General features: G+C 38.8%; 5 protein-coding genes, 1 long non-coding RNA gene and 1 other non-coding gene across 11 annotated transcripts; 5 read left to right on the top strand and 2 right to left on the bottom strand.

Annotated features, from left to right (window-relative positions):
• Nucleotides 1-379: 379 nt before the first annotated feature.
• LOC103832564 lies at nucleotides 380-1,871 on the bottom strand. The gene is made up of 2 exons (XR_625993.3): nucleotides 1,058-1,871; nucleotides 380-922 (listed from the first exon to the last, which is right to left on the bottom strand). It is a non-coding gene; the product is annotated as an uncharacterized LOC103832564 (long non-coding RNA).
• Nucleotides 1,872-2,178: 307 nt separating this feature from the next.
• LOC103832565 (uncharacterized WD repeat-containing protein C2A9.03-like) lies at nucleotides 2,179-5,473 on the top strand. Its single transcript, XM_009108589.3, has 10 exons — nucleotides 2,179-2,436; nucleotides 2,852-3,029; nucleotides 3,177-3,344; nucleotides 3,467-3,553; nucleotides 3,717-3,851; nucleotides 3,935-4,045; nucleotides 4,125-4,216; nucleotides 4,295-4,400; nucleotides 4,490-4,576; nucleotides 4,662-5,473. Exons 2-10 carry the CDS (start codon nucleotides 2,883-2,885, stop codon nucleotides 5,073-5,075), a joined length of 1,347 nt encoding a protein of 448 aa, XP_009106837.1. The 5' UTR covers nucleotides 2,179-2,436; nucleotides 2,852-2,882; the 3' UTR covers nucleotides 5,076-5,473.
• A 311-nt stretch (nucleotides 5,474-5,784) lies between these two features.
• On the top strand, nucleotides 5,785-6,502 carry LOC103832566 (photosystem I reaction center subunit V, chloroplastic-like). Its single transcript, XM_009108591.3, has one exon. It carries the CDS (start codon nucleotides 5,870-5,872, stop codon nucleotides 6,353-6,355), a length of 486 nt encoding a protein of 161 aa, XP_009106839.1. The 5' UTR covers nucleotides 5,785-5,869; the 3' UTR covers nucleotides 6,356-6,502.
• A 1,413-nt stretch (nucleotides 6,503-7,915) lies between these two features.
• On the top strand, nucleotides 7,916-8,989 carry LOC103832567 (nucleoside diphosphate kinase 1). Its single transcript, XM_009108592.3, has 3 exons — nucleotides 7,916-8,165; nucleotides 8,269-8,317; nucleotides 8,455-8,989. The coding sequence occupies exons 1-3, from the start codon at nucleotides 8,115-8,117 to the stop codon at nucleotides 8,799-8,801; spliced, it is 447 nt and encodes a 148-aa protein (XP_009106840.1). The 5' UTR covers nucleotides 7,916-8,114; the 3' UTR covers nucleotides 8,802-8,989.
• A 239-nt stretch (nucleotides 8,990-9,228) lies between these two features.
• Nucleotides 9,229-13,616, top strand: LOC103832568 (chloride channel protein CLC-f). 2 transcript variants are annotated; one of them, XM_009108593.3, is made up of 8 exons: nucleotides 9,229-10,046; nucleotides 10,132-10,534; nucleotides 10,977-11,171; nucleotides 11,381-11,835; nucleotides 11,956-12,060; nucleotides 12,365-12,790; nucleotides 12,868-13,100; nucleotides 13,235-13,616. In XM_009108593.3, the coding sequence occupies exons 1-8, from the start codon at nucleotides 9,615-9,617 to the stop codon at nucleotides 13,314-13,316; spliced, it is 2,331 nt and encodes a 776-aa protein (XP_009106841.1). In that variant the 5' UTR covers nucleotides 9,229-9,614; the 3' UTR covers nucleotides 13,317-13,616. The 2 variants fall into 2 exon arrangements, with proteins under 2 accessions (XP_009106841.1, XP_009106843.1); XM_009108595.3 differs by having other exon boundaries at nucleotides 9,815-10,046; nucleotides 10,118-10,534.
• TRNAS-UGA lies at nucleotides 9,236-9,317 on the bottom strand. The gene has a single exon. It is a non-coding gene; the product is annotated as a tRNA-Ser (tRNA).
• Nucleotides 13,617-14,473: 857 nt separating the features above from the next.
• Nucleotides 14,474-21,496, top strand: LOC103832569 (serine/threonine-protein kinase BRI1-like 1). 4 transcript variants are annotated; one of them, XM_033276339.1, is made up of 2 exons: nucleotides 14,474-17,525; nucleotides 17,613-21,496. In XM_033276339.1, exon 2 carries the CDS (start codon nucleotides 17,735-17,737, stop codon nucleotides 21,230-21,232), a length of 3,498 nt encoding a protein of 1,165 aa, XP_033132230.1. In that variant the 5' UTR covers nucleotides 14,474-17,525; nucleotides 17,613-17,734; the 3' UTR covers nucleotides 21,233-21,496. The 4 variants fall into 4 exon arrangements, with proteins under 4 accessions (XP_033132230.1, XP_009106845.2, XP_009106844.2 ...); XM_009108597.3 differs by having other exon boundaries at nucleotides 14,474-17,515; XM_009108596.3 differs by having other exon boundaries at nucleotides 14,474-17,485.
• Nucleotides 21,497-25,499: the final 4,003 nt, after the last annotated feature.

The raw sequence follows: 25,499 nt of genomic DNA on the forward strand, positions 1-25,499 counted from the left end.
CCTTTTATAAATTACTAAAATGCTTTTAAATGTATTTACATAGATTTTTGGATTACACAAAACTCTTTTTCACTCCACCTAGCTCTCCTCATGACCACTCTTGTTTTTTCCATAAACCTTTTCAGACTTTGGTGGTGTTTTCTTTGGGATCATTTTTATGTTTGAAATCCTCAGGCCATTACTCGCTTTGGATTCTTGCTTCCAACCATCAACACTGTGGCGAAGTCGAGAAGAATACTTCTCTTTCACCTCACGATATGATGATTTTACTACTTTGCTGCAGCTCTTTCTACGGTTAAAGTTTGGTGACTTGGGCCAATTCAAAGAAACTGTAATGAAGCAACCATAAGGATGTACAAAATGAAGTTGGCATAAACAAACTAAATAAAATACTTTCGTTTTCATACTTTTTTAATGGAAGTTTCAGTGGAGAAGCATGGTAGTAGAAATTTGGAAATGGAGTAGCTTTGTTATGTGTTAGTATAATTAACAGAAGATGGTAAAAACTAATCTGAGAAAATAAATGTCATGTGCTTTAAAAAATCCTATTGATGATGATCTTTTTCTTCTGAGATCACTTCTGAGCTTTCATCTGAAACTTCCTGATGCTCTCTACAGTTTTCCTTGCTGCTATATGGATTCTTGAAGAGAGGATTGGTTTCAAGTTCAGACAACATCTTCTTCTTTGATTCATTCATTAGCATCTCGAGCACTTCAGACATTGTCAGTCTCTTCTCTGGCTCCATCTAAGCATATATTAGTCCCACGACTCCCACCAAGACAAACTTCTCAGCTTCTCTTCCATGTTTTCCTCTTTCAGTCTCTTATTAACGATTTCACAAAATTTCTTTTGAATCTCAACTTCAATAGAGAAATCTATATCTTCTCTGTGACTCCATACCTTGAGCCTCTTGATTGCAACCTGCAAGAACACAAATGATCAGAAAAAACCGAATAGGCCAGCAGAATGTTTCACCTCACATGATGAGGTTATAAATAAGAAGCACGTTCTACATAACAGTTAAGTTAAAGAGAAGAAACGCTGAGATAAATATACTTGTGAACCATCGGAGAACTGACCCCAATACACACTGCCGAAGCGGCCTTAACCGAGTTTGTTTGTCGTAGTTAAAACTGTTTGTGGCTGAGTGAAGCTCCTCACTGAGAATATCTTCCGAGATGGCTCTGTCTCCAGTATCTTTTTTCTGTGTAAGCTTGATGTTAAACCAAACTTAACCTAAATTATATCCAAAGAAAATCTATTTCAGACCTACAAATCAAGAAAGGACAAATAGAGCCATTTATGATCTTCATCACTATTCAACGATGAGCTAAGTTTATGACAAAGTATCTGTTTATTCAAGAAGCTTCCAACAAAAGAAATGAACTATACATAAAAACCATTAAAGACGATGGAAAGGCATGAAGATTGGAGCATAAATAGACTCCAAAAGTGTTATAAATATCTTAAACACAAAAAAGTCTTAAATACTAATCAGGAAGAAAAGCATAACATATTTAGCCGAAAACACTTTAAAATTAGACAAATCCATAAAAAAGAGGGAGATTTTTAAAATCATTGGAGTCAATGAATTAAGAAGATAAACAGATATATACCCATCAAATCCTTTTCCACAACAGCTAGTAAATGAGCGGAGTGGGAGGGGAGGTGGAGCGTAGTTTAATGATTAGATTAATGGTGGAGTTATGAGAAGGGAAAACATTACAATTGTTTTTTATCGGAACCATAGAAATATGAATGTTTAAGGCGCCTGAGCTTGAACATGAACACTCTAAGATAACCAAGATACCGTGGGCCGAGATTTTCGTATAATATGGGCCCAAAAAAATCAAACGAAAAAGACAAAAAAAAATCAAACGAAGAGGGATGGAACAGCGACACGTGGCGAATTTTGGAGCATTGTCTGCATAGGTAAAGTGTTGAGAAGGGAGAAAATGCATCTTTATTGCTATAGATATTTGATGTAATATCTTGTAATGATGGATTTGCAGTTAGGTATGATTGGAGTATTTAAAAAGTTGGCGAGGTTATATTGTAAATACTAATAAAATGTGGGCAATTCTAATAAATAATGTGGAACTCTTCCGAACGCCATGAGTTAAAAGACAAATCAACCCCTCATAATCTCAAAACCAAATTTCACTGAATACGATGGAAGGGCAAAACCGTAAACAAAGCAACGATCAAAGAAATGAGGTTTAAAAATAAGGAAAAACAAGGACCGTCTGATTCGTTTGTACAGTTACAGTATAACCTGTGATTGAAAAAAAAAAAAATAAATAAAAAACATCTCTTCTTCTCTCTCTCTCTCGCAATCGATCTCAACCAACGCCAATCCAATTAAAAATTATTGTAAATGTAAAAACCTAATAATAGAGTTTTTCTGGATTTTCACGAAGGAATTGCATCGCCAGGTAATGAATTTGTTGAAGCATACATCTCCTATGTTTCTGCCTTTTAATTTATCTGCTATGTTCCTGGAGTCGTCGTGCTCCTGCCTTATTACGATTTGGACTTACATGTTTGGTAGTGTCTTGTTTTCGTTGGGTTTCGTTATTTCCAAACTTTCAGTGTGTCGGAGCCGGTTTAGTAGGCGTTTCATTTGTTTCGCGATGGGATGAAGTGTTTTTTTTTAAACTTATGATGGGATGAAGTTTCTATTTAAGATTGTAATATTTGTGGAGATCTATCTTTCCTCTAACCGCTTTGTTTGTTTTAGATGTTGCAACTCAAGGAGCAATATTCATGTTTACAACTACTCTATTTGGCTTTTGTGGTCGCTTGCTTTCAGAGTTTTGTAATAAAATGTGCTTTTTTCTACATGTGCAGTTGCCTTTTCTATCCAAACTATAAATAAAATATGTCCAATTACCAAGCGGAGGAGGATGCTGCGTACATGGACCATGTTGATGATGATATGGAAGATGTAGACGATGATCTAGATGACAACTTTCATGGTGATGACATGGCTGCATCTGACTCCGATGTCGACGAGTTTGACTACTCTGTAAGAATATATATGCCTCCATAATAAGTCTTATGCAAATTCGTTTTTGCCATTCTTAAATGCTTACCGTGAAATGTACAACTACTATATATATATATATATATATAGTTTTTGTTACTAAATTGTGTGGGTTTATTTTGGTTATAGAGTAATAAAATAGCAGATACTTCAGCTGAGCAAGCCCGTAAAGGCAAAGACATCCAGGGTATTCCTTGGGATAGGCTTAGCATTACCAGAGAGAAATACAGACAAACTAGACTAGACCAGTATAAAAACTACGAAAATGTCCCTAACTCTGGTAATTCCTCCGGGAAAGTAAGTAATAGTCTACCCATTCTCTTATCCCCTTTAGCTATTGTCTGCTTGTTTCATCAATAATATTGGTTTCAACTTCAACTGTTACATACTTATTTATCATTTGCTTAATGGCCTCTCAGGATTGCATGGTTACACAAAAAGGGGCCATCTTTTATGATTTCTGGCGGAATTCAAGATCTATCAAATCAAGTATCCTCCATTTCCAGGTTTTCATCCAAGCATATCTACCTTTTTTTTCTTACTCCAATTGTTTTAGTCCGTATGCATAATGGGGATGTACAAATTGCTGCAACTGTCAGCATAAGTTAAAACATAAATGGATTCTTGTTGTTCTAAAAAAGCTTCTATGTGTACATCTTTGTATTGTAGTTGAGGAATTTGGTATGGGCAACTTCTAAGCATGATGTGTACCTCATGTCACAATTTTTAGTGAGCCAGTACTCTACTTTGACTTCTGGAAAGCATGAAATTCTCAATGTTCAAGGCCATGTTTCCCCATCCGAGGTTTGCTTCCTTCTTCCAGAATCATCAGAGATTCTTCTTCTAAAACCCACATCAGTTAGTGGTTTTTTCTTGTGTGGGTGCAGAAACATCCTGGAAGTTTGCTGGAGGGATTTACGAAGACTCAAGTGAGTACGCTTGCAGTTAAAGATAAATTCTTAGTTGCTGGTGGATTTCAAGGAGAACTTATATGCAAGGTAAACTCTAAAGTTCTTCCAATTATGGATTACACAGACATGCAATCTAATCAACTGTTTCCACAATTGTTTGATGCAGCATCTTGATAGACCTGGTGTGAGCTTCTGTTCCCGTACAACCTATGACGATAATGCTATCACCAATGCAATTGAGATTTATAACAAACCCAGGTATCTGCTCCATGTAGTTTTTTTTTGCTAGTTTCCAGCTTCTAACATTCCCTTTGGCCTATGTCTGTTTGTCTGCAGTGGTGCACTTCATTTCACTGCCTCAAATAATGATTGTGGAGTCAGAGACTTTGATATGGAGACATATCAGCTTGTTAACTACTTTCGCTTTCCTTGGCCAGTCAATGTAAGTCTATTCTTTTTTTGTTGATTATTATTTTTTACACTGGCATAAGTGTATGTGTCACATTAAGTTTGAGTAATTTTTATTGTCAGCACATATCTATGAGCCCTGATGGTAAATTATTGACTATTGTGGGAGACAACCCGGAGGGTCTTCTCGTAGACCCCAACACTGGAAAGGTGCAGACACACTATCTCTATATGATCAACTCTTCTGAATAAATAACCATGTTTGTCTTCTAACTCAGTTGGATGTTTCCGACAGACACTGGAAACGCTAGCAGGACATTTGGACTTTTCCTTTGCATCAGCATGGCACCCAGATGGGCTCACGTTCTCTACAGGTAACCAAGACAAGACCTGTCGGGTTTGGGACATTCGTAACCTGTCTAAATCTGTTGCTGTCTTGAGGGGTAACCTTGGAGCAATCCGATCTATCCGCTACACATCTGATGGGAAATACATGGCCATGGCTGAGCCGGCTGACTTTGTCCATGTCTACGATGTCTCGAAGGGGTATGAAACAGAGCAAGAGATCGATTTCTTTGGGGAGATATCGGGAATTTCCTGCAGCCCTGACACGGAAGCGCTCTTCATCGGTGTTTGGGACCGTACTTATGGTAGTCTCCTTGAGTATGGCCGCCACCACAACTACTCCTACCTCGATTCATTTATGTAACCGTTCGAGCCATCAGAAGAATAAAAGAGCTTACCACATGCCTGGTATACACTTGCGTCCAAATAAAAACATTATAATCAAATCTCCAATGGTGTAAATGATGTGTTGTGCAAGTACTAGGGGTTTTCACAGATAGTCTATTTAGTTAGCTTTTGAGTGTTGACTGTTGAGGTTCGTGTATTTGTACATAAGTGTTTGAGTTTCAGCTTGAGTTTGCATAAACTCTTTACTCTGGATAGACCAGGATGAAACAACACGATCGCCTGTAGCTTAGTATTTGGCTATAATCCATTGTTAGGGACTCGTTTTCATCCTTTTCTGCTGATTTTGTGTTGTATTCTATTGGATTGTAAACTTGTATGGATTAAATTGAACGTTAATAGAGTAGGGTCTTATAAGGAGAACCGTCTAAACTATGAGGGTTTTAACCCAAAAAGAATTTGATTTTGTGTTAATCTCTGTAGTCTAAATTGACAAAAGAAAACTTTGGGCGTTTTACAAAACAAAATGTATATATTGGGGCTTTAACGCAAATATTGCTTCTAGTATGACTGTGAAATGTAAGGCGCTTTACGGGAACAAGTCTAAACTAGGAGGGGCTGTAAGACAAAATACTTGTCTGAAATCTCATAATCCAATACAAACCAATGAGAGAATGCCACATCATCAACCTTGAATCCTATCCTCACAAGCAAAATCTTGTATCGTCTCCTCCAAGAAGCCAAAAGTGATCATAAATCCAAAACCACTCATTCTCTCTTGCACTGAAACTCTCCAAAGAATAAGAAGATAACATGGCGGCGACAAGCGCATCTGCTTTGCTCTCACCAACAACTTTCTCCACCGTAATCTCCCAGAAAAACCCAAACTCCATCTCATTCCACGGCCTTCGTCCTCTCCGACTCGGTGGCTCCTCCGCCTTACCAAAGCTATCCACCACCTCCGGAAGAAGATCTTCCTCCTCCGCCGTTGTGAGAGCTGAGCTTAGCCCATCGGTCGTCATAAGCCTCAGCACAGGTCTCTCCCTCTTCCTAGGCCGGTTCGTCTTCTTCAACTTTCAGAGAGAGAATGTGGCAAAACAGGTGCCGGAGCAGAACGGGAAGACCCACTTCGAAGCGGGAGATGATCGTGCCAAGGAGTACGTAAGCCTCTTGAAATCGAACGATCCAGTTGGATTCAACATCGTGGATGTTCTTGCTTGGGGTTCTATTGGTCACATCGTTGCTTACTATGTATTGGCCACTTCCAGCAATGGCTATGATCCCAGCTTCTTTGGCTGATTCATTCCATATTCTGTCTCTTTATATGTATATGTTTGACTTGTATGGCAAGTTACCTAGACTATTCTCTTTCTTTGTTTCTTCTGCTTGTTTCTGCCTCTGTGAGTCTTTCTTTCGTTTGAAACATATTATATATTTCGTGATCCACTTGCAGAGTTAAAATAATATACATAATGACACAAAGATGAAACTAGGTGCATTTACGAATAAAGTCATCTGAGGTTCTTATAATTTTAAGATTTTATTTCATGATAACAATGAAATCTCATGATGTTCATCCACTAATTTCAGAACTATATTATAACATTTGTACTTTTTTTTTAATTACATTTGTCCTTGGTTATTGCGATTGTCCTCACAAACAATATGGAAAGTTGTGGAAGCACAGTAGTCTATTGGTTAATGTTTAAAGGTTTCTACATCTAAGTCTGGGGTTCAAATCCCAGACTATGCAATTTATTGCAGATTACAGGAATCTAGGTTTCAAGTCCCGGAGAGAGCAGTTTATTAAACAATTATGCAGACTACAGAGGAAAGGCTTGCAAGGGATCTTCAACATGGTGCAAGTAAATCTGGCCAGGCGTGGATCTTTATAGGACGGCTCAGGTGATGCAGTTAGGCGTAGGTCTTCATAAGGCAGATAGTATTGTCGGTTGTCGAATCGTCTATGTAATATTTCCTATATCATAATTGTAAGATCATAATAAATTAGCGTTAAAAAAAAACAATATGGAAAGTTTCTTTTGGCAAAACAAGAAAATAATCTGCAGAATTCGGTTCAACTCAGGCAAAATTTTGAGCAAACTAAAACCAAATTACCTAAACTGAACCGAGTTAGCATGCCTAATCTCAAAGACAGGACTGATCAACGTTATGGATTTCCTATTTGCAGTTATACAACATCTTTGTTTCAACCTTGCAGTCCAAGTCTTTCTAAACGACTTTTATTCTATAAAAAATACAACATTTTTTAAAAGTCTTTGTTAATAAAACTCGGGAGGAATAAACATGTGTTTCTACAGCTCTACCACACTCACCGGTTAATTCCTAGGTTGAACGGAAACTTCACATGATGTCTGCCTTCTGCTTTAAAATCGAAAGAAATTAAAATTAGAAACTTGTGAAAGTTTTCAGAATTTCGTCAAAATAAGTGTTTGAAAGATTACGTTTTCATTTTGGAATCTTGATTCTATTTTAAAAATCTAAAGTCATAAATAAATAAGAAATATAAATTATATTTTTATTTTATATAAAATCTAAAAGCTGATAGTATTAAAATAGAAAGAATAAAAATATACAAATATTAAACTAATACTATAAATTATTTTGTGCATAATATTATTTTAATCTTGCATATATTTATAGTCATAGTTTTATAAAATTATTCTTGTATACGTTTCAACAAGTTCCTCTTCTTAGTTTTTGTTTTTTAAATTTAGCTTCTACGTTTCCATAACATTTGCTTCTACCACGTACCCACTTCTGATTCCACTTATGATATAACATTCCATTTCAGTTAATCCAATTCCTTATTTATTTGGATTAATAATCCCTTTTAACATATTTATGTTCAAGTTTCAAGTGAGGCATGAATGGACCTCTGAATAGTGAAAAGCAAAATCTCTAAAGGCCCATCTGGTGAAGCCCCACAACGAGGAGCGCATATTCTCAGCATCTAGGGCTCTTCTATATAACTACGTCTTCTCTTCCCTGCGTATAGGTATCGCCGACTAGTAAGTAACATCAAAAAGAATCGACAATGGAGCAAACTTTCATCATGATCAAGCCCGACGGCGTCCAAAGGGGTCTGGTACGTTTCTACTGATACTCTTCATCGTTACCTGTGTTCTTGAGAAACTTGTTGTTGAGTTTCCTCGCCAGTATCTTGATTATTATGTCTGCTCCATCTTCAGGTCGGTCAAATCATCTGCAGGTTCGAGCAGAAGGGTTTCACTTTGAAAGGTAAATACTTTTAAGTTGGTAGCTGCATACTGTCATCGTAACTGAGACTAGCTTAGCTTTTAAGTTTGTATTTTAAAACTTAGATCTGGTCAGTATTGTATGATGATAGTTTGGTTTGATTGATGGCATGGTCTCAGGTCTAAAGCTGATCACAGTGGACCGTCCTTTTGCTGAGAAACACTACCAAGACTTGTCAGCCAAGCCCTTCTTCAGTGGTCTTGTTGATTACATAATCTCTGGCCCAGTCGTTGCAATGATCTGGGAGGGAAAGAATGTTGTGTTGACAGGAAGGAAGATCATCGGAGCAACGAACCCTGCAGCATCTGAGCCAGGAACCATCCGTGGGGATTTTGCAATTGACATTGGGAGGAACATTATCCATGGGAGTGACTCGGTGGAGAGTGCTAACAAGGAGTGTGCGTTGTGGTTCCCTGATGGACCTGTGAACTGGCAGAGCAGCCTTCATTCTTGGATCTACGAATGATTCTCTATCGTTCTGTGATCCTTTGTTTCGGTTGTTGTTTATGAGTCAAAACATGTTTCTCTCCTTTGTTTTTGTTGCAAGCTCTGTTGCTTTCCGCCTCTTTGCATCTTTTTTTTTTGAAGTTTGAATCTCAGAACATGACTCTTTTTTTTTTTTGTGTGAGGGTTTCTTTGAACCGTCTTATATTATCTTTCTACCCGAGCAAGAGAGCCAAATGGGTTTTCATCGGAAGTTTTATTAGCGTTCTCAATTTCTAAAACACAGACGTGCGAGTTGCCAACATGTTTTTTGCACTTAAACTAGTGTAGTAGGATCATGTTCTTGTGACCAATTATTGTGAGAAAAGCTGCTCCCAAATGTTTCGTTCATTTCTTTTTCTTGAGCAACTCCAACCGTTTCCAGAAACAGAAATAAAACGTTAAAATAAAACAAAACGTCGACAGCAGGGTTCGAACCTGCGCGGGCGAAGCCCAACAGATTTCAAGTCTGTCTCCTTAACCACTCGGACATATCGACTTATTGCGGTAAAGTGAAATTGTTGATTATAATAACAAGGGAAGGCCCAATAAAGGCCCATAAGTGCTGACTTGGATTCTCTCTAAAGCTCACAGTGAGGCTTTCTCTAACGACGGATGCCGCGTGTTTCATCATCGAGAGTCGCGAGACGGTTTAGAATCTGAAAAGCCGATCAAATCTGAAGAAAACCGGCGACGAATCTCCCCGGCGTAGATTCTGTTACTGAGAGATTGATGCCATCGTGAATCATCACGGCGAGTTGGATGATGCGTTTATAACGGAGGCTAGGAATTAGATATGTCATCGGGAGGAGAGTACAACGAGGACAGGCATCTATTGCGATCAACCGACGGAGATGAAGTCGTCAATGGCAGAGGAGAGGGTGATCTCGACGTTGAATCTCAGTCTCCGGCCATCAGGAATTCCACCGGAGGAGTTAGAAATCTGCTCAAGCATCTGGATCGGAGATTCTCTCTCTCCGGGCGTCGTCTGAGCTTCAAACGACTGGAGAATATCAGAGTCGATAGGAGCCACCACCATCCCTCTTCTTCTTCCCCACTCTCGGCTGCCGGAGAAGAAGATGGCGTCGATGATCGCGATGATGAGTACGGTTTTGATGAAGGCAACGACGTGCTGGGAGATAGTGCTCCACCTGAGTGGGCTCTGCTTCTTATCGGCTGTCTCATCGGTGTCGCTGCCGGGATTTGCGTCGCCGGCTTCAACAAAGGGGTACGCTGTCATGCGTCAGATCTTGATCTGTGCACATTGATTTGAATCTATATTGATTGATATTCGAGTAGTGGTTTTTGTCTAGGTTCATGTGATTCATGAGTGGTCATGGGCTGGTACTCCCAACGAGGGTGCTGCTTGGCTTCGTCTGCAGAGACTAGCCGACACGTGGCATCGGATTCTTTTGATTCCTGTCACTGGGGGTGTTATAGTAGGAATGATGCATGGTTTGCTTGAGATCTTGGATCAAATAAGGCAGTCCACTTCTTCCCAAGGACAAGGTGTAGATTTACTTGCTGGTATGTTCCCAGTGATAAAAGCCATACAAGCTGCTGTGACCCTTGGTACAGGATGTTCACTGGGTCCCGAGGGACCTAGCGTTGACATTGGAAAGTCATGTGCCAATGGTTTTGCGCTAATGATGGAAAACAACAGAGAAAGGAGGATAGCTCTCACTGCAGCTGGTGCGGCTTCTGGGATTGCATCTGGTATGTTTAGACCTCTTCTAAAATTGCTTATGCCTCCTCCTCCATAATTGATATTTGTGTATTATTGGATTGCCTATGAACGGAATAGCAGCACAGCTCGTTCACTCTAGTATTTATTGGTTCTTGAGATCTTTTTGGCTTATTCAATCTTAATGGCCCCTCGTTCTTTTTGCTCACTCTCTTGGTTCCAGAATTTTGTATGTACTGTAGCCTACAAATGTGTCTATGAATCTTAGGTTCTAGCACTAGACAGAGCATTTTGCTGGTATTAATTAATGATAAAGAGTTTACTTATGGTTACTTTGATATTGGTTTCGTGTGTATGTGTTTCTTACTATAATGAGACCACTGACACAGGCACTACAATTATTTGGTCTTTCCAAAATGGAAATTTCGTTCATGGTTATAAATCTGATTTACCGATCGTTATTTGTGGTTACAGGTTTTAATGCAGCAGTGGCGGGTTGTTTCTTTGCTATTGAGACTGTTTTAAGACCTCTGCGTGCCGAGAACTCGCCTCCATTTACCACTGCAATGATAATTTTGGCCTCTGTTATATCATCGACTGTGTCGAATGCGTTGCTTGGGACTCAATCAGCTTTCACAGTCCCCTCGTATGACCTGAAGTCCGCTGCAGGTATGTTATTCTTTTGCTTTTAATCTCAATTGTAAACTTTCAGTTAGTCTGGTGGTATAAATGATCAGTAGCTTATGATCGAATGTCCTGATGGATAGGGTATGATATCATAAAGATGCTTGGTATCTTTAAATTACGAAGGCTGATATATATATGCTTCAACTAGCATTTTCTTATAAGTTTCCCAACATGTTTTCACTTGTCTCCAGAGCTCCCTCTGTACCTGATATTAGGAATGCTGTGTGGTGCTGTCAGCGTTGTTTTTTCTTGGCTCGTCACGTGGTTTACCAAGTCATTCGAGTTCATCAAAGACAAATTTGGCCTTCCTGCTATTGTGTGCCCTGCATTAGGTGGTTTAGGAGCTGGGATGGTTGCTCTCAAGTACCCCGGAATTTTGTACTGGGGGTTTACAAATGTTGAGGAAATCCTGCATACGGGAACGAGTGCTTCAGCTCCTGGAATTTGGTTATTAGCTCAGTTAGCCGCAGCCAAAGTTGTGGCCACTGCTTTGTGCAAAGGCTCTGGGCTTGTAGGCGGTCTATACGCACCAAGTTTGATGATTGGTGCTGCTGTTGGTGCTGTGTTTGGAGGTTCGGCTGCTGAGATTATTAACAGAGCAATTCCTGGTAATGCTGCTGTGGCTCAACCGCAAGCTTACGCTCTGGTATTGTTTTACCTTTGATGCAGGCCTTTACTTCAATGCATCTTTTTCTAATTCTGATAGTGCCCACTTCTGTTGTTACTGATTTTGACTCATCAAGATGTCCTCATTTATGTGATGCAGGTTGGCATGGCAGCGACACTAGCTTCCATGTGCTCAGTCCCCTTAACATCAGTATTACTGCTGTTCGAGCTAACAAAAGATTATAGAATTTTGCTTCCTCTCATGGTAACCATACGTTTTTCCCTTTCAGTTTCTTTCTGGTGCTTAGATAACATGTGGTACTATCAAATATAACATGTGGTAAAATCGCTTAGAGGGGTGAGATTCAAGAAATGCTTCCCTAGTTGGCTTGTTTAGCTGATCGAGCAATAAAGCTTCTCTTGAAACTATGAAATGAACCAGTTATCATTTTTCGCTATTATAATGTTTTTAACCAGAGGTAGTTTATACGGATAGAGAGCGATAAGTATCTTAAAATCTTTATCATGTTTGTTCATGATCTGATATGCATCTCTGTTTCCTCTAACAGGGAGCGGTTGGTTTAGCAATATGGGTCCCCTCTGTGGTAAACCAAGACAAAGAGAGTGATTCTTCAGAGGGTCGCAACGCAGGAAGAGGATACTCTACTCTTTCACCGTCCCATCTTAAAACCGAAGGCATTTGGAGACGCACGGATAATGCAAACTCCCTTGAGCTTACCGTGATGGAGAACCCTGACCACAAATCCTTCTTGGATGAAGAAACTATTCTGGACGACTTAAAGGTTTTGCGGGTTATGCCAAAGAACTATGTGAAGGTTTGTCTGGGAACAACTCTAAGAGAAGCAAGAAACATTCTTAAAGACAGCCACCAAAACTGCCTTGTGGTGGTCGATGAAGATGATTTTCTAGCCGGAATCCTAACACATGGAGACATTAGACGTTGCTTGTCCAATAAGGTCTCTCCAATTGTAGATGTAAGCAGTGAAACATAACAAACTCTCCTGTCTCTTTTTTTTTGGCAATGGAGTTGAATGAACCTTGTTTGTTGCAGGAGAATACATGTACGGTTTCCTCAGTGTGTACTAAGAAAATAACGTATAGAGGCCAAGAACGCGGTTTGATTACTTGCTATCCAGACACGACGGTCGGTGTGGCCAAAGAGTTAATGGAGGCAAGAGGTGTGAAGCAACTACCTGTAGTAAAACGAGGTGAAGTAAGTCACAAAGGGAAAAAGAGGAAACTGCTTGGCCTTCTTCATTATGACTCCATCTGGACTTTTCTCAGGTAATTATAAAAGTTTTCTCTTTTACCTTTATTGCCCATTTAACCTTCAAACACTCCATTGTCTGTTGGTGTTTGCGTGTGTTGATATATTTAATTCATAATCTTAAGCAAAACTAACTCCTTTTGTTACGCAGAGATGAGATGAGTCGTAGGAGATCGATCAACGAGCGGAGAAAAGATAAGTACGAGGAGGTTGGTGCGGCAAATGTGCATTGATATGGGTTTGTGCCAATCTGGTATAGTTTTTTTTTTTTTTTTTAATTTCTTATGTGCAATTGATTAGAACGGAGGAAAACATGATCGTAAAATAATACCTCTTTATTAGTTTTTTGAAATATTTTTCTCGCAAAAGTAACACTCTCTTATCATATACTCAAATAGAAAGCTAGTGTGTAACATACATACACCATTTGTTGGGTGAGAAAAATGTAATATCATTAGTTCTTAGCAAGCCTTGTGAATTGTGATACTTGGAATCGTAAATTCTATAAGTGACTGACACAATGAATTCTCTTATATGGTTTCTTCGTTTATTAAGGTTTATATAGCATTTATTTGACAAAAAAAGCATTTATTGACCTTTGCATTTCTTTCATAGAATTGCTTTTCTTTTTGCATGTATGTGATGTACAACTGTTAATTTAAGTTGTGAATTTAAAAAGGTTTTTTTTTACCTTGATGGATAAATCATATACAGAAGATCCAGAAAGATAACGCAATGACTGGTAATGGACCCTTGCGTTAATCATTTTCACTAAAAAGAGCTTTAATTTACAGTAAAATTTGGTAATAAAAAGAGACAAGACTAACAAATAGCTGACTAATTTGATTGGGAGTGTGATTGAATTTTCTGGTCATACATATATTGGTAAGTGGGTGACAAATGATTAATTTAAAACGCTTAACTTTTTCTTCACTATTATTAGGTCGGTCCTTAACGTCAAACAAAGAATGAATATGGTTTTTCAACATTCTGGTTGAGACCCACAATTAAAGTGCAAAAATAGTCTTAGCATCTTCCAATCTGTCAATTGAAAACAGCTTAGTATAAAAGTGTAACTAAAAATTCAATTTAATTTAAAATGATTTATTTCTCGAAAAATCATTTTCCATATGTGAACTTCTTTTTGCATTTGAAACTTGAAAGATGTCAAGAGACATGCATGCAACTATTCTTCAGTTTCCATTTAGCTAATCTTGATAATGATATGCTGGACCATTAAAATGTCCTTTTCCACCTTTTTCTATTTCTTCTTTTGCAAGCTATATATGGCCTAATGAGAATAAGAAAATAAATACATACCTAGTATAGTTTCGGCAAATAAGACGAATTTTTATATATCAAACTTGTAAGTGAACATTTTAAATTTTATTTTTAGATATATTTTGAAATTTATTGAGATGAAGATTAACAATTATTCACACAATTTATTTTAAATTATGCTTATTTGAATTAAAAATAAATATTCGTAAAGGTTAAAGTCGTAGATTTTGATGGTTTTCACCTTTTGCTAGAAAAGTAACAGTTTATATTTAATTAACTAAATTATCCGACTGATTTTTTTTCTTTTCAAAATTTTATATTTTATTCTAGTCCTTGAATAATTTAACATTACACTGTATAAAAATAAATATACTTAGTGGGCATGGGAGAATCTTTTAGAGTAGAAAGAGGTCATAAAATATGCGCTCGTGCGGTAGAGTATACTGACAAAATTGGTACACGGCCCAACCCTACGCCCACGCGCGTCGAAACCGTTTCCGACTTTTCATAAAACCCCTTCTTATTTTATTTAACTTACTATCTAACCTACTAATAATAAACTTACTTCCTAGGACCCTTGTCTTTTTCCTGCCCCATTTTTAAAATTAAAAATTCTCGACCCTATTCTCATTTACATCGGACATCACACAAGCTAAGTAGGTTTAAAATGATACTCTAGTTTTCCTATTTTCTATGTGTATAAACTATGTTATATGTTAACACTTCAAGAAATTTGTTTGTCTTTTCTCCGTAATCTCTAGCTCATTTTTACATGTAGATGGATGTCACGGGTTTTTGAAATTAATGTTCCTGTTTGTACATATATATATATATATATATGTATATGTGCTATGGACGAGTAAATAAATCTCATTTAACATAAGCATATATTAGACTTCATTATATAAGTTTGCTGTAAAAATATATATCTTAAACGTTAAATATTATTACACAATTTTTTTGACATCGACAAAACTCAATTATTAAGCAAAAAGAAAAAAACTCAATTTTTGCTAAATTTAATTTTTTTTTAAAGCAGTAAAATTAGATGGATCAAAAGTTTTTCAACTTGTTTTAGTTAATTAAAATAAATGTGTATAACTATAAAAAATATCTGTAAGGTAAGCCTGGGCATTCGGGTCTTCGGGCCGGATTCGGACGCATTCCTTTCAGGTTTGTGTCTTTCGGATCCCAAATATTTAGTTTTAATAGGTATTTAAAAATTTTCGGTTCGGGTTCGTATCGGTTCTTCTCGGGTCCGGATCGGTTCGGATCTATAACTAAAATACCATAAAATATCCGTAATTTTTCGGGTCTATATCAGATCCGGATATTTAGGATGTGAAAAGGACATGACATACCCAATTCCATCAAATTTAGCTGATATTTGTCATATATATCTATAATTTTACAAAATAACTTAAATGAAACTATTAATAATTAAAATAAAATATTTTAAACTCTAAATTTTACATTTTAAGCTTCATATTATTTAAAAAATGTTACGAAATAATAACAAATATTGTTAACAAAAGATATTTCAACTAAACCATAAAGTAATTTATATAAAATATAACACAAAATCATCATAGTATTAGATATACATATTTTTAAGTCGGGTATAAATTAGTTCTTATCGGGTCGGGTCTATTCAAGTCGGTTTTTTTGGGTCCGAGTCTATTCGGATCGGTTCCTTTCGATTCCGGTTCTTTCGAGTAAAAAAAATTTAAACCCAAAAAATACTTATAAATTTTCGATCCAGTTCCAAATCGAATATTTTTTGATTGGTTCCAATTCGGGTTTTTCGGATCCACGTTAAAATGCCTAGGCCTACTGCAAGGAAGTTTCTCTTAGTTATACTCACTGCACTTTGATACTCGAAAGACTAGCTAATACAGCTATATTTCATTATTATTATTATTTTTTGCTACGAACTATTTCATTATTTATAGATGCGGTTTAGGTAGAAACTGGATAAAATGCGACAGTTGCCAAAAGTTAAGCGGCAACTATATAAATAAAGACAATACGCGGGGCCGCTAACTAATATACAAAAGAAAACGAGGACCATAAACAAATTATAATAACCATACTACTTGTTAAATTCATTTGAATTAAAATAAGCTTAGTGCTTGGTGCCGTGTAGGGTTAGAAAGTTGCATAAATGCGTAGAAACATACGAAAAATAAGGGAAAAAGTAGGCCTTTATCGTAACAATCGTCAATCTTTTTAAAAAATCATATTTCTTTCTTTCTTTGAACTATATGTTAGAGCAGAGAGACAGCTATTTACTTACATGGGAACGAGAGACCTTATAATCATCTTTACATACGTGCCGGGTAATTCATCTAACCCCCAAAACAAGCAAGATTTAGACTAATAATACAATAATATTAATCATAAATTTCGCCGTGAAATTCGACCTTAACTAATTTGTGAAACATTATTTTCATGATTAAAGTAATACGAGATAATTGATGATTAGACAGAGATTATAAAGAGAAAATTAATCTTTAGTATCATGATTATGTTTTCTCTTCTTTTCTGGAGGATTATGTCTTCATTTTTTTCTGCTTTTTCTTTTCCTACTTTTTCTTCTTCCTTTATTTACCAATTTTTCTTATTATTATATTTTTGTTTGCAATTTTCCGGCAAAGAGAATATTATTTTTGAATTAATAAAAGAAATCCTTCATTTTTTTACAACAATTAGACCATTGGTATTTCTTTCCAAACAAGGACACCCATTAGCTCTTCATTTACGCAAGATCAAAAAGGAAAATTCTTTCTTCTTTTTTTTTCCTGGGAGAATTCTTGTTTTGTTCCTGAAAAATCACCTTTTTTTCTTTTCTTTCTCTCTTCTTGGTGAACTGGTCTTGCTAAAAAAGGTTTCCTCTCTATGTAAACACTTCTTCTCACTACGGAATCTTAAACCATCTGATTTTGGAAAGAGAGAAAAAAAATATCCAACTTTTGTTGTTTTCAGTCCGACCATCTCTGCAACATCGTACTTGAGAGCAGAAACACTATCTTAAAACAATTTCTCTTGTCTTCTTCACTAGTGATACTCTGTCTCTCTCTATTCTTCCAGTCACAGTCACAATCGTCTCTGTCAAACTTAGGTTATACTCTTTGTTTTCTTCTTGAACAAGGTTCATATATGTATATCAACTCTTTCTTGATTAAAAATTGTTTCTTTGCCGTTTTTTTCTTTCTAAAAGCTCACTTTGTTTTTTATTTTATTTTCAGATTCCAAGCTCTGGAGGAACTGAGTACAGTAAATGAATCAGAACAAGTCAGAAGAAGATCCTTACTCCTTTTGAGTATCATCAATCTCTATAAAGCCTCTGATCGAAACACTTGGTGTGGAAATGAAGCTCTTATCGTTAATCCTCTGTTTCTCCGCAACTCTTCTAGTGATGACCACTCATGGCAAAAGACTAATCAGCGACCAAGACAACTCCTACGAAACTGCTCTGTTAACGGCGTTCAAGCAAACCTCCGTCAAGTCCGATCCTAACAACATCCTCGGTAACTGGAAACACGTGTCGGGCCGTGGCTCGTGCTCCTGGCGAGGCGTTTCTTGCTCTGACTACGGTCGAGTCATCGGGTTGGACCTACGAAACGGCGGACTCACCGGTACCCTAAGCCTAGTTAACCTCACGGCGTTAACTAGTCTCGAGAATCTTTACCTACAAGGAAACGATTTCTCTTCTGGTTCTGTTTCCTCCTCCTCCGGCGACGGCTGTTATCTTCAGAATCTTGATTTGTCTTCGAACTCGTTATCCGATTATTCAATGGTTGACTACGTCTTCTCGACATGTACCAATCTCGTTTCCGTGAATTTCTCGAACAACAAGCTCACCGGAAAACTAGGCTCTCCTCCGTCGTCTAAAACCTTGACGACCGTTGATCTCTCCTACAACATCTTATCCGAAGACATCCCGGAGAGTTTCATCCCCGCGTCGCTGAAATACCTCGACCTAACTCACAACAACTTCTCCGGCGACTTCTCCGATCTCTCCTTCGGGTTCTGCGGCAACCTCACCTTCCTCAGCCTTTCGCAGAACAACATCTCCGGCGATCACTTCCCTCTTTCTCTAACCAACTGCAAACTCCTCGAGACGCTGAACATCTCCCGGAACAACCTCGCCGGAAAAATCCCCGGCGGCGGAGAGTACTGGGGAAGCTTCCAGAATCTGAAACACCTCTCCCTCGCTCACAACCGTTTCTCCGGCGAAATCCTGCCGGAGCTTTCTCGGCTCTGCAGAACGCTGGAGACTCTCGATCTCTCCGGAAACGCTCTCTCCGGCGAGCTTCCTCCGCCGTTCGCGGCCTGCGTCTCGCTACAGAGCCTTAACCTCGGAAACAACTTCCTCTCCGGCGAGTTCTTAACCACCGTCGTGAGTAAAATTCAGGGGATCGCGTATCTGTACGTGGCGTACAACAACATCTCAGGCTCTGTTCCGAGTTCGCTCACCAACTGCACAAACCTCCGTGTTCTTGATCTAAGCTCGAATGGCTTCACAGGGAACCTTCCCTCTGGTTTCTGCAGCTATTCACCGCTTCTTGAAAAGCTTCTCATCGCTAATAACTACCTCTCGGGAACAGTTCCTATGGAGCTCGGCAAGTGCAAGAGCTTGAAGACGATCGATCTCAGCTTCAACGCTCTCACGGGACCGATTCCGAATGAGGTATGGATGTTACCGAACCTCTCTGATTTGGTCATGTGGGCGAATAATCTCACCGGGAGAATCCCGGAAGGTGTTTGCGTCAAAGGAGGGAACTTGGAGACTCTCATCCTCAACAACAATCTCTTAACCGGTTCAATCCCTGACTCAATCTCCAAATGCACCAACATGATATGGATCTCTCTTTCAAGCAACCGGTTGACCGGAACCATCCCTACCGGAATCGGTTATCTCACCAAACTAGCAATCTTGCAGCTCGGGAACAACTCCTTGTCCGGGAGCGTCCCACCTCAGCTCGGGGACTGCAAGAGCCTAATCTGGCTCGATCTCAACAGCAACAATCTAACCGGGCCACTCCCTGGCGAGCTAGCTAGCCAGGCCGGGCTAGTAATGCCAGGGAGTGTTTCAGGTAAACAGTTTGCGTTTGTGAGGAACGAAGGCGGTACTGATTGCAGAGGTGCGGGAGGACTAGTTGAGTTTGAAGACATTCGTGCTGAACGGCTGGAGCGGTTTCCGATGGTTCATTCGTGTCCCGCGACGCGGATATACTCAGGCATGACAATGTATACTTTCTATGCAAACGGAAGCATGATCTACTTCGACGTCTCGTACAACTCTGTGTCCGGTTTTATACCTCCCAGTTATGGTAACATGGGGTACCTCCAGGTCTTGAATTTGGGACATAACCGGTTAACCGGAACCATACCGGACAGTCTTGGAGGACTGAAAGCTATTGGTGTTCTTGATCTCTCTCACAATGATCTTCAAGGGTACATCCCTGGGTCGCTCGGATCGCTTTCTTTCCTAAGCGATCTTGATGTCTCTAACAACAACCTCACCGGTCCGATTCCATTTGGTGGCCAGCTTACAACGTTCCCTGTCACAAGATACGCAAACAACTCCGGCCTCTGCGGCGTTCCTTTGCGTCCCTGCGGGTCTGCTCCTCGGCGGCCCGTTACAGCCCAAGTCCACCCCAAGAAGCAGACCGTTGCAACCGCTGTGATCGCTGGAATCGCGTTTTCCTTCATGTGTCTTGTGATGCTAGTCATGGCACTTTACAGGGCGTGGAAAGTTCAGAAGAAGGAACAGAAGAGGGAGAAGTTCATTGAGAGCCTTCCCACTTCTGGAAGTTGTAGCTGGAAGCTCTCTAGCGTCCCTGAGCCGCTTAGCATCAACGTTGCCACGTTCGAGAAGCCGCTGAGAAAACTCACTTTCGCGCATCTTCTTGAAGCCACAAACGGGTTTAGCGCAGAGACTATGATCGGTTCTGGCGGGTTCGGAGAAGTCTACAAGGCTCAGCTCAAAGACGGGTCAACGGTAGCAATCAAGAAGCTGATCCGAATCACGGGGCAAGGCGATAGAGAGTTCATGGCAGAGATGGAAACAATCGGTAAAATCAAACACAGAAACTTGGTTCCTCTTTTGGGATACTGCAAGATCGGTGAAGAGAGGCTTCTTGTCTATGAGTACATGAAATGGGGAAGCTTAGAAACTGTTCTTCACGAGGTATCAAGAAAAGGCGGCGTGTTTCTAAACTGGGCCGCGAGGAAGAAGATCGCGGTTGGAGCTGCAAGAGGTCTAGCGTTTCTGCATCATAGCTGCATTCCTCACATAATACACAGAGACATGAAGTCTAGCAACGTTCTTCTCGACGAAAACTTGGAAGCACGTGTCTCGGACTTCGGTATGGCGAGGCTGGTTAGCGCGCTAGACACACATCTGAGCGTGAGCACGCTGGCAGGTACGCCAGGGTACGTTCCGCCGGAGTATTACCAGAGTTTCAGGTGTACAGCTAAAGGGGATGTTTACAGCTACGGTGTGATACTTCTTGAGCTTCTCTCTGGTAAGAAACCGATCGATCCAGGGGAGTTTGGAGAAGACAATAACCTTGTCGGGTGGGCGAAACAGCTCTACAGAGAGAAAAGAGGAGTTGAGATTCTCGACCAGGAGCTTGTAACAGAGAAATCAGGAGACGTTGAGCTGTTTCACTACTTGAAGATCGCGTCTCAGTGTTTGGACGATCGACCGTTTAAGCGGCCAACAATGATACAAGTGATGGCCATGTTCAAAGAGCTTAAGGCTGATTCAGCAGAGGAAGATGATAGTCTTGATGAGTTTTCGCTTAAGGAAACTCCGTTGGTGGAAGAGTCACGAGAGATAAGGAGCCTTAAGATATAGAGGAATCAGATGCTATGTTCTAAATTTTGGTGTCAGTGTGTATATAACTGAACAAGCTCCAGCGAGAAGGTTAGATTGAGAAGAAGAAATTTATTCCAGCTGTTAAGCTTGTGATTTTCGCTTGGAGGCCTTTTTTCTGTTGTCATTGGTTAACTTGTTAAGCACGGTAAGAGAAGTACCTCATTATAAACTTTTGTAAGTTTCGATTTTGAAAAACGATTGGTGGATCTGTGGCGTGAAGTAATGGATCATTTTCTCATATAACTCGTTTAATATCGTTTATACCCTGATCTCGGAAAGTGATGAAATAAAAAACATGTAAAAAGAGTTGACTAAACTAACAAAGTGTCATTGTATTTTCCTTTGGATGTGTTTCTTTACACCCATGGTATGAACACACAATCTGAATTAGCAGCCGGAGAAAAACTCCACAGGGATGAAAATTGTATGTTTGATTAAAGCCAAGAAGGGTTCTTTGAGCTGGCGGTTGAGAGAACTCAAGAACGCTATTACTTACAAGGATGTAGAAATTCAATCATTACGACAAAGATTCCCCACGTCAGGTAGAAGTAAAAAATTAACCAGTTGGAACAAGGTCAAGGACAACATGGAAGTGTGAGCATTTCGCCAACTTCTAACTTTTCGTTTGCCACTACGCCGCATCAACAAGGAATATAGACATGAAGAGAACACCTGCAAGAACAAAGTCAAATGAGGTTAGGGCTGAAATTTGCAGACGTTGATGATAATCCGAGAACCAAGATTCCAACTATGGAAGACAAAGTTAGTGCAGATATTGAGGCGGTGTTGGAAGAAAATCTCGAGTTATGGAGAAGATTTTAGCTAGAATGCTGCGACCGTGGGCACAAAGGCCATAAACTTTTAAAGTAGTTTATTCTAAAGTAGTTTAACGAAAATCACTTTAAACTATCCAATTGATTGAAATCATCTAAAAATCTCATCAAAAATCAAATCACCTCAAACTTTAAAACTTTATATTGAATATACCCCCTCCTAAAGAGAGTTTTCCATCGTTAATGAGACTAACAAACAAACATTTGTGGCTTCGTTACTTCAACTCAGCCTCCAGTTTTTCTTCAATTTTGATATGTACATCTATATATCAGACAATGAGAATCATTGTTAGCAACGAGGAAAAACAAAATCATTGGCTTTTTCTTACCTTTATCTTCTCATATTGAGTAACCCTGTACTTGTAAAAACTCCTCAATTACTGCACAAAATCCGATGTAGAAGTTAGTATACATTTATGGTTAAGAAGGGAATGAGACAGAAGAATCTGGATTTTCACTTTCTTTCTAATGGAGACTTGTATCCTGTTATAGTCTCTTTTGGGATAAAGAGATACATTCTCGTTGTGGAAAATGTCAACTCGAGACAGAAAGCTTTATGCAAATTTTCCCCAGCAATCCTCATGTTATTGGATGTCAATTTGATCTAAAATTCAAAGCTTGTACCGGAGATTTCTTTCAAGAACTCCTGCAGAAAAGGGAACAGTTAAAACAAAGATACATTAAAACTACTTATGTGAGTAAAGAAACCATAAATACCTTGATAAAGCCCTTCTTTTCAACATTTCCAGGATTCTCATATACACCCGCATTGTCAAGACCATGACACATACCGTCTCATCATCTGTTTTTTGAACTACAACTTTGGTTTTGTATCTCCCCTTAACAAATTGAAATAACTCACAAGTAACGGTATCTAAGGCCATAGCTCCATTTATTGATGCGTCTACAAATACCTCTCTTACAGCGAGTCCTATTCCAGCTGAGATATGGTTTGCCTTATTCTCGATATATCCGGACAAAGCTCCTGGTCCGGATGGCTTTTCCGCATGCTTATTCCAGTCACATTGGGAAACAGTCGGCCCTGCGATATGTTTGGATATCCAGGCCTTCTTTAGAACCAGATCCCTGTGCTCGATCTCAAACACAACTAACATCTGCCTCATTCCCAAATTGGCCAGCCCCAAGCAAGTATCGGAGTACCAGATAGCTTTATGTAATGTCATTTATGTTACATGGAACCGGAAGCGGGTACGCGGAAGCGTTATAAAGAGGGTACGTGTTGGAATCATATATATATATACCAAAATTAATTTATTTGATAAAATAGTTATATATAATAGCTAGCATTAATATTATATGGTAACTAGATATGTATTATGCATAGTTGAAACTTGAAACTTTGAATGCGTGAGCTCTATAGGAGAAGACAAAAATGAGAACTATATTTGGTTTGATTGAAATCACTCTCTCACTTGGAATCCTTTTAATCTCTCTCTCATTGTATATATCTTTATAAAACCACTTGCCATCATCCTTGGATGAACTACCAATGCAATAGGATGGACTGGTCTTGCTGGTATCCTAGAAATCTATGGATACTCGCAAACTCTAGACTCATATCCATAATATACTTTCAGCCTAATTTCCAAAAAAAAAGTCCATGTAGTAACTTTTTCCAAATATTTGATTCTTTTCAATGTTTACATAATATGCACTCAACATTGTAAGTAAGTTGTTTGGCATAAATATAGTACATATGCATGAGTATGAAAATACACAAATGTTGCATTGAAACGAACAGAATGTACATAATATGTTCACACATGAACTCCTACAATCCCTCAGGCACTCCGAAGCCCGTATAAATTGCTCTATGGTAGTTAAAACTGACATGAACAAAGCTTACGACCGATTAGAATAGAAGTTCATCGAGGACCCAATCTTTGTAACAAGGATCATGACTTGTATAACCTCGGTCTCTTATTCATTCCTCATCTATGACTCAGTCCATGGAAAAGTAATCCCTTCCCCCGGAATTAGACAATGCGACCCTCTCTCACCGTGTATTTTCATACTATGAAGAGAAATCCTTTCCGGTCTTTGGCGGCAATCCCAACAAAATGGACATCTAACGGGTCTAAGAGCGGGGAGACATTCACCACATATCTATTGTTTGCCGATGACACTATGTTTTCTGTAAAAACAGACAGTGATAGTTTCCTAGCTTTTGCGGACATACTCCAAACGTACGAGGCAGCAACGGGCCAAAAACTTAATACAGCTAAATCATCTATCTCATTCTCAGCAAAAACACCACAGAGGACATGCCTTAGTGTTCATTATATCCTCGGTATTGCTAATGAAGGAGGAGTGAGAAAGTATTTGGGCTTGACAGAACACGTTGGAAGACGTAAAAAACTCTTCACAAGCATTGTTGATCGTATCAAACTAAAAGCAAACAGCTGGTCGTCGAAACGGCTCTTGAGTGGGGGTAAACTAGTAATGCTCAAGTCCGTCTGTACTGCTATCCCATCATACACTATGATTTGCTTTCAGCTTCCTATGAGTTTATGTAAGCGAATCCAATCGACTCTTACACGATTTTGGTGGGATACAAAATGAAAACGAAAGGAAGATGTCTTGGGTTTCATGGACCAAAATCATCAATCCTAAGGCGCTCTATTAGGCTTGGGTGTGAGAGACATACAAGCTTTTAACACCACACTCCTCGCTAAACAAGCTTGGAGAGTTGTAACTAAACCCGATTGCCTCCTATCCCGTGTCTTGAGAGGACGATACTGCATCAACGGCTCCTTCCTGAGAACCACTCCCACTGCATCTTCATCGCATGGTTGGAAAGGAGTACTGTTAGGAAGAGACCTTTTCCTCAAAGGTTTGGGAAAAGCCATTAGTAATGGAGAAACTACGAGTGTGTGGCGTGACCCTTGGTTAACTGCACTCAAACATCTTATTTCTATTATATTATTTGAGAAGTCAGTTTTCTACGTGTTGCGCTCACATCAATTATTACAGTAGTTAATTACAGGGTTAACCTTAATGAAATACATATATTATATTGTAATTGCCATTATTATTATTATTAAACTAATTTCCTTTTCTTTTATTTAAATTGGTTGACTAACCACTATAAAACCGTTATTCTCTAGAAAAGCGAAGACCACAAAGGTTCCAAACCTCTTTGACCTTCATCATGTGTTAGTGAAGGATGCAACTTTGCATTAAAATAGAATTTTCATTTTTCCGTAAATTCTCTATATACTGAAGCCTATGATTTTTAGTGTAGTTTTAAAATTTTTAAATATTTTCTACATTTGTATTAATGTATATTAAACTCTCTTTAATGGTACATGTGCATCGTTTAAATATTTTTGTCAATTAATTTAGTAGAACTGCATAATACTCTCTAAATTGGTTGACTAACCACTATAAAA

The sequence above is a fragment of the Brassica rapa genome, chromosome A08 (genome assembly GCF_000309985.2).
Source record: "Brassica rapa cultivar Chiifu-401-42 chromosome A08, CAAS_Brap_v3.01, whole genome shotgun sequence".
NCBI lineage: Eukaryota > Viridiplantae > Streptophyta > Magnoliopsida > Brassicales > Brassicaceae > Brassica > Brassica rapa.